This window comes from Octodon degus, unplaced genomic scaffold, assembly GCF_000260255.1.
Source record: "Octodon degus isolate 3935 unplaced genomic scaffold, OctDeg1.0 scaffold00111, whole genome shotgun sequence".
Lineage (NCBI taxonomy): Eukaryota > Metazoa > Chordata > Mammalia > Rodentia > Octodontidae > Octodon > Octodon degus.
The window spans coordinates 9738564-9746048 of record NW_004524687.1 but is presented as its reverse complement, the minus strand read 5'-3'; the positions used below and the strand labels follow the sequence as shown (position 1 = coordinate 9746048).

At 43.3% G+C, this 7485-nt stretch overlaps 1 protein-coding gene across 2 annotated transcripts in view; it reads right to left on the bottom strand.

The window, feature by feature from the left end:
- The window catches only part of Frmd3 (FERM domain containing 3), a 282007-nt gene that overhangs the window by 29308 nt on the left and 245214 nt on the right, over positions 1-7485 (bottom strand). For both annotated transcript variants that reach the window (XM_004639402.2, XM_004639401.2), the window contains exon 13: positions 6512-6636. In XM_004639402.2, the coding sequence (XP_004639459.1) occupies positions 6512-6636 (125 nt within the window). The remainder of the gene's footprint in view (positions 1-6511; positions 6637-7485) is intronic.

Below are 7485 nucleotides of genomic sequence, written 5' to 3'. Positions count from 1 at the left end.
CCGCCCCCTGGTGGGCTGAGCTGGCCACACACACACACACACACACACACACACACACACACTAAATAAATGTAATAAATAAAAATAAATAAATATTAAAAAAAAAAGTCAGCACTTGCCAGCAGCCACCAAGTCTCACGTGATCAATTTCATTGCTCTTCTCTACTGCAATTCAGCTTTCTTCTATAAGGAGAAATATACTCCACTGGTAAAACATACAAGTATGTTGCTTTCTACACTGTGGAGAATTTGCTCTGCTTATGTGTTAATTTATTCAAATTAACAACTCTTTAAATATGGTGTTTTCATCCAAAACAATTCCCACTGTCTCTTTCTTCCTCTTCTGAAATTCTCAAAATTCTGAAATTTTGAAATTCTGAATGGCGCTGTCCAAATGTCTTGTCTTTCTTTTGTGAACTTTCCACCAGCGTTCATTGCCTTGGACACAGCAACTGAGCAACTTGTGGCCGAGCACTGAAAATATTCCTGTTGCTGAGTGGTGCCTAGGAACCAATTCTGTTTTTATTCCACCCAGACACAGGCCACTTCAGCACTAATCCCTCAGCTGTTCTTAGGGTGATTAGGGTCACATGTTCCCCCCAAAAGGCCAGTGGGTTAATCTGGCCAATAACACCCTGCCCAGCTGCTTTTGTGACACTTGCACTTCTTGGATAAATGAAAACAGCTTGTCAGACAAATAGGTGATCATGACCTCAGAGAGTCATGGTGACAGGGATACTACCACCTCTGGCCCCATCCGGGACAGCTGACAGGACACCCCATGACCTCACAGAGATAGAGCTTCCAAAAGTCAAACTGATTTTTAAAAACTGCTCGTGAGACAAATCTCCTAACATGACTTGAGCTGCTGACCTTGACCTATATTTGAATCCAATTTCGAAATACGTGATCTGAAACTCCCCCGAACAAGAATCTGAGCCATGACAGAGAGATGAGTACAGCAGCATGAAAGGTGAGTAGAGACATTCAAGCACCCTCCTCCACTCAAGTCTGACATTCAGGAAAGCAGCACACACCTCTGACACTTGAAATGGCTCCAATATCTAAATGAAATCGTTTGCTATGATTCTTTGGTGATGCTGCCAAGTCACTAAACCTTCCTGTATCTCATGAATCTCAGATTTGAAATAAAGAGGTAGAAAGGCTTTCTCTCAATAGCTTTCCATGACGGGAGGAGATGCATTAGTCTGTGGGCCACATGAGCTGTGAGTACCCCTTTTCAACAGTCCTGCTACTAAGTCTTCTTCCAGTGTCTCCTCCTGGTCTCATTCTCTCTTACTTCAGCCCTTCTCTATTGTGTCTTTTTGCTTCCAACCCAGTGGTTCTTACTTAGCCAGAGCCATTTTACTTCCCAGGGGACCTGTGGCAATGTGTGGAGTCATTCTCCCTTCTCTGAATTGGGCAGGCACTAGGAAGCCAGGGATACCACTACATATCCTATAGTGCACAGGGCAGTACCCCAACAAAGAAATACCCAGTTCAAGGGGTCAGTAAGCCTGTAGTAAGAAACTCAGCCCCTCACATGCTCACCTGGACTCCATCCTCTACACTTCCCAGAGTTAGAATACAACTCCAGTTAAGTCAACTGCAGGCCTGAATATTCCAACTGCCTCCCAGATGATCTCAAATTAGTCTGAACAATCCAGCAATTCTGAAGGCTGATCATGACCCGACCCTTACCTATCTTCCCACTGGCCTTCACCACTCCCCTTTCTCCTCTTTGAACCACACATGCCATTACCATGAGTGGACTGGACCACTCCCATCTCCTCTCCTGTCATCTCTGCTCAGTCCTTTGCCCAGATTTTATGTAGGATGCTCCACAATGATAAGGGACAAGACACTCCCCAAGCAGCCTGAGTCACTGACGTCCAGTGAAGCAAGCAGAAAAGGGAGCACATAATTCAGTCAGCAGAAGCAGGAACTACTCACTGGGCCTGGAACCCCACTGTCATTCCCCCAAATTGCTGTGAGCCTCCAGAGAACATCAGCATAGTGAGTGTGCAGCAGGGTAGCAGTGAGGTCTACTAGTTACAGGAACTGTGTTTGAATTTCTGTCTTCTTTAAATTTGGTTTTCATTCAGACATAAAAAGTATTGAAACATCAAATTCTAAAGATGACACAGAATTCATCATACTGTATGTGCTCAAAAGCTCAGGAAAGAGGGCCCACTTACAAGAGTAGAAACATCATCTTTGCTTACAGCTGTGTGCTTTGCCACTGTTGTTACCTGTTATCCATCAGAGAAGTATGAAGCTGAGCATCAGTGTTCGTCCCAGGGACTGTCTGAATCTCACTGCCTGACACAGACAAGATACATGGGGCAGGAAGTTGAGGGGTAACTAAGCTGTGGTGGGTCAAGAGAACGCAGCTCTGTGCACTGTGGGAACCACACCTTGGATTTCTTGGCACCTAAGATGATTCTGCCCTTGAACTGGGTTGGGAAGGTCAGTCTATGAATTGAACAGTTAACAGTATTTTTTACTTCCACTTGTATTATTTTTAAGTTCTTTATATATGCTGAGAGTTGTTATGATTTTCTCCTTTAAAACTCACAGAGATGCCTATAAGTACCACATCTGGAGAAAAATATCCGGACATTCATGGAGCTCTGAACTTCTAAGACCGAGACCTATCAGTTTGACTTTGCCACTGATGAAATAACTTAAAATAGTTCTTTCAAACAATTGGAAAAATGAAAAAGCAACTTATGGATTTCTGTATGATGAGATTTTAAAATGTTATTGCACTTAACCATAATGGGTTGTCTACTGTGTAGACAGTTGTTATGTGGAAGATAAGGCTAGGATTAAGGCATGGAATCTCACTATACGAAAGGAAGCAAAAAGGAAGGGACCTCATTAAATGGGACAGAGTTCAGAGCAAAGCTTTCCAGCTTCCCCTCATGTGGCCTGGGAGTCTGCACTTCTCACCCTACTTGCTCCATCTGTCTGGGCTTCCAAACTCATTCCCACTAGGCTCAGCTTTTCAAAACACAGTCTCAATTCTGTGAATCTCCCTTCTCCTTTCCTCTTCTACCTTCCCCTCTTCACCCCATTAGCCACATCTTTCTTCATTTAAACCTGGGAGAATCACCATCCTCATTCAGAACAACCCTCCATAAATATCACTGATCAGAAACAAAAGACATATTTCTTTTACTTCAAAAACATAAAGGGCCAGATTGATAGCTCAGCAGACTAAAGCACATACTTAGGCAGAGCGCAGGAGCCAGGGTTCGATCCCCAGTGTGCTGGGCCGGCCCCGCCCCTGGGGCACACTGAGATGATGATTGAGACTGGGCGAGGTGGCACGTGCCTGGAATCCCAGCACTTGGGAGGCTGAAAACAGGAGGATCACTATGAGTTTGATCTATGTAGTGAGACCCTGCACACCCTGTAGACCCTGTTCTAAATACAGAAAACAAACAAACAAAAAACATAGAATCAGACAAGCAAAATGGATCCAGAGTCACTGGGGCTAATAAAATTAACTTAGCAATGAGCCTTCAGAGTTAGTTTTTAGGATAGATAACTATATTTATTATAGCAAGACTGTACTCATACTGCAGTTGAAAATGGGTGTGGTGGTGCACCCCTCTAATTCCAGCTCTTGGGAGGCTGTAAGCGGGCTGATCACTACTGAGTCCAATTTTTGGAATTCACATTGCATCACCATGTGACGAGAATGCTGGATATGGAGGTACAGGACTTAGTTCTTTCCCTCCTATGTATTGACCTTGTGTGGGTCCAATTCCTTTCTCCTTACTCCTATTTACAATGGGAATGTTCATTCTATGTTATTGCACCTTGGAGTTAAGTAGCTTATTTTTATTTCTTAAGGAGATTCACAGCATGGAATCTACTTTGAGTCTCAGAAGAGACTTTGACTTGGAGTTTTGAAAAATGCTTGAGCTTCAGGAATTATTGTGGTTTTGATTTCACACAAGATGGCTGTAATATGTTTAAATATGAACTTCATTTTATTTAAAGATTAGGTATGGTTTAAAGAGATGTGTTTGAGTATAAACGTGACAGTGAGCTTTGATAGAGATCACAATGAAGCAGCATTTAGAATTAAGAAAAAAAAGACTGTACTCACAATACCATTCCTGTGGACTAGCTGGGAATGGGAGCAAGGTATCTGCAGAAACACTCACTTCCATACTTCAGTCTTTCCCTCTACGTATGGGATTGTGGGCACCCTGTTACCAGTTCTCCTGCTAACCATCAAAGTGGCTATTCAGGAAAAACCTACTAAAACCCTTCACAGTTCAATGTGCTGCTGTCTCTCTCCAGGTATCTCCATGCCAGTTTCAATTCTTATTATGAACTGAAAAGCTTTCTTCTAGGTAAGGAATCCTTGACTTGAAGCTGAGGTGGAGGTGATCACTTTGGGACAGGAACACCTGGCTTCTTGCAACTGCCTAGTATCCAGATCTTCACTGATGAATTAAAAAGACCACATAAAATTAAGGAAAAGAACTGTATGTCTGTATTATTGGTTCCAGTAACCTGATTTTGTGGAATATTTTTTCTTAGTTTTATTATTAAATCAATAAGAGTGCGAGATTGGTCTCAACAGGTGTCAGCAGGAAGCAGTGTGGCAATACTCTCTGAAGTAAAGTCCTTACAGAGAAAAATGAACAAAGGGAGTGAGAACAAGAGAGAGATGGAAGGAGGGGAGAGCAGAAGGAAAGATGAAAGTATACATAAAGGAGAGAGGAAGGGGCAGCCCATAAGCACATTCACTTTTAAAAATATAATTCTTGTTTGTTTGTTTTGCAGTAGTAGGGATTGAACTCAGGACCTTGCACTTGCCAGGCAGGCATGAATGCTGCTGAGCTATATTCCTTGCCCCTAAAAATAAAATAATTCTTGAATTGAAGTAGACCCTATTTATTTCAGCTGTGTCAAAACTCAGATAAGGGATCCATGGAACAGGAAACAAGAGGTTGAGAAATTACTGCGGCAGAAAGAGGATGACCAGCACTTGTGAAGAATTCCTTGTAATTCCACCCATGCAACTGTAACTAGTTGAGAGAGCTCCTTCCAACAGGACTTCAGCGATGGTGGAAGTGTTTTCAGTCTCATAGTCCCATACAGCAGGCACCAGCCACATGTGGCTGCTGAACACTACAACTTTAGCTAGTGTGCCTGAGGAATGGGATTTTTCATTTTAGGAAATTTACACTTAGCTTTTTTTGATTCTTGATTTTGTTTCTTTAAATAGTTATGTTTCACTGGTGCATGTTTGTAATGTATGACTACATTTACCATGGCATTTCTTAATTCTTCCCAATGCACTTCTCTCCCTCCCCATTCCTGCATTTCTCAAACCCCTTCATTCATGTATATCAACCTAAATTTAGCTTTAAATAACCACCTATGGTTTGCCACTTTAACATCACTACTGCTATCACATGGAATTTTCTTTTATTTTATTTTCCATTGCTGCTATAGAAGCTGTATTTGGAGAAGTCTTTAAAGGACCTTTTCATACTTGATTCCAGTCCAAAGACTGTAGGTACTTGAATTCAGCAAAGTAACCCAATATAGATCAATAGCCCATAATAGTAGTGGGTTATCAGCACAACTGGCAATTAAGTTGTTGACTTGAGCCTATTACAGCTCAGTATATTAATATAGCTTTACTTTTTATACTTCATGGTTACATTTTTCTGCTGGATGGGTAAGACCACGTTAAAGCAAGATCTATATAACTAAAAATGTAACTTTTGCTATCTGACAAGGTCAGTCAATCCTCTCAGGATTTATCCTGGAACCATGTACAGCACCTTGTAGATTTTCTGTCAGTGTCAGCTATCTGGATGAGTCATGGCCATTGCTTGACCAATTTGCTCTCTGTAAAAGCCTGAGAGAATTTTTCTCTCTAGGTGACTCTCCTTAGGCACACATCATTGATCACTTTCCTCTTTGGCCCCATAATCTCCTTAATCAGAAATACTGGGACATCACTTAGTTATAGGATATCGCAGCAGAGATTCTCCTATGTCCTGAGTCCTCACTGACCTTAAAGGGCTAGGGCCAAAATATTGGCTATCTTTTTATCCCATCTACCTGTCTCACTTTTGGTCTGCAAACTTTATTTGTTAAACATCCAGAAGAGAAGCTTAAAGATATTATTATCCTATAACACAGGCAGTTAAGCTTGACATCACTATCTGTCTGAATATCACATACCTTAGACATAAAATAGAACTGTTATTTTCCAACAACCATGGATATTCTAAAATATAAATCCCTATCACATGGAATTTTAGGAATACTTTGCATAAGTGAACCTTCTAGAAGAACCCAGCAGAACTCCCACTATAATATAGCTTTCTAGCTAAACGTACAAAGAAAGCTTCTTTGTTACAAACATAGTTAATGCCTCACTCTGGCCCCTGCCCCACACCTGCCCAGTGTACACAGAGCTGGCCCCCAGGAGCCTCGAGGCAGAGCTGGGATGAAGCAGCAGACTTACCCTCACCCAGGAGAAGCTCCTCATCCTGCTCCATGGGGGAAGGAAGCAGGGGCTGCAGGGGCTCCATGTTGATGATGAGTTGCTTGTTCAAGGAGTGGGAGCTGCGGCTCTGGGTGATGCTGACTCTGCGAACAGACACAGCCAGATGGAGTTGGAGGCCACAGCAAACTCTGGCCTCTAGCTCAGTGGCCACCCGTGCTGGAACTGCCTTGGACACACAGGCGAATTAAGTCAAGAGTAGAGATGGTGTAACAAGCAGGGGGCAGCCCTGCTCACCTTCAAGGTCCTCATAATCTTATAAATGTCCATGTGTCCCACTGCAACCGAGCAAAAGAAAATGTAGTTCTCGAGTATCCTCACACCCAAGCATGCTGGCTCACAACACAAGCACTTTGAAGACACAGAAAACAGACATGGGAGTGAGCTGGCATGAAGCAGATGCACAGAAAGGTGAAGAAGGGTGTGGCCAAGTGTAAAAGACAAGTGTTCTTGCCAGATAGATGTCACAGATGTCAGGGGAAAGAGCTACTCTGCGCTGCTGAATGCCAGCGGTTAACATCGCCATTCACACCCTGCTCCGCAGCAGTGCATGCTCATGAGCAGCCAGGACCGACAGCAGAGGTCAAAGGAACTGTGCAGGTGTCTCCACAGACCGACTGGCTGAGACTGGAACCTGTTTGCTTACCTGCTACATGGAGGTGGGCCTACACAGGGTTCTGTCACCCTTTCCCCCACTGCTTCCTGTCAGATTCAATCACCTGTCCTTTGGATATGATGTCATGTGTCCCCTGCCCTCTGATGCCTTTTTTCCTGGATTGCTCCTCACAGAGGCAGACTCTCTCTCCCTGCCTCTATCTCTTTCTCCTCTCTCTCTCTCTCTCTCTCTCTCTCTCTCTCTCTCTCTCTCTCTCTCTCCTCTGTCTCTCTCTCCCCCCCTTCACAACTCACTGCATTTGTCCCTGTTTTCTCTCTGT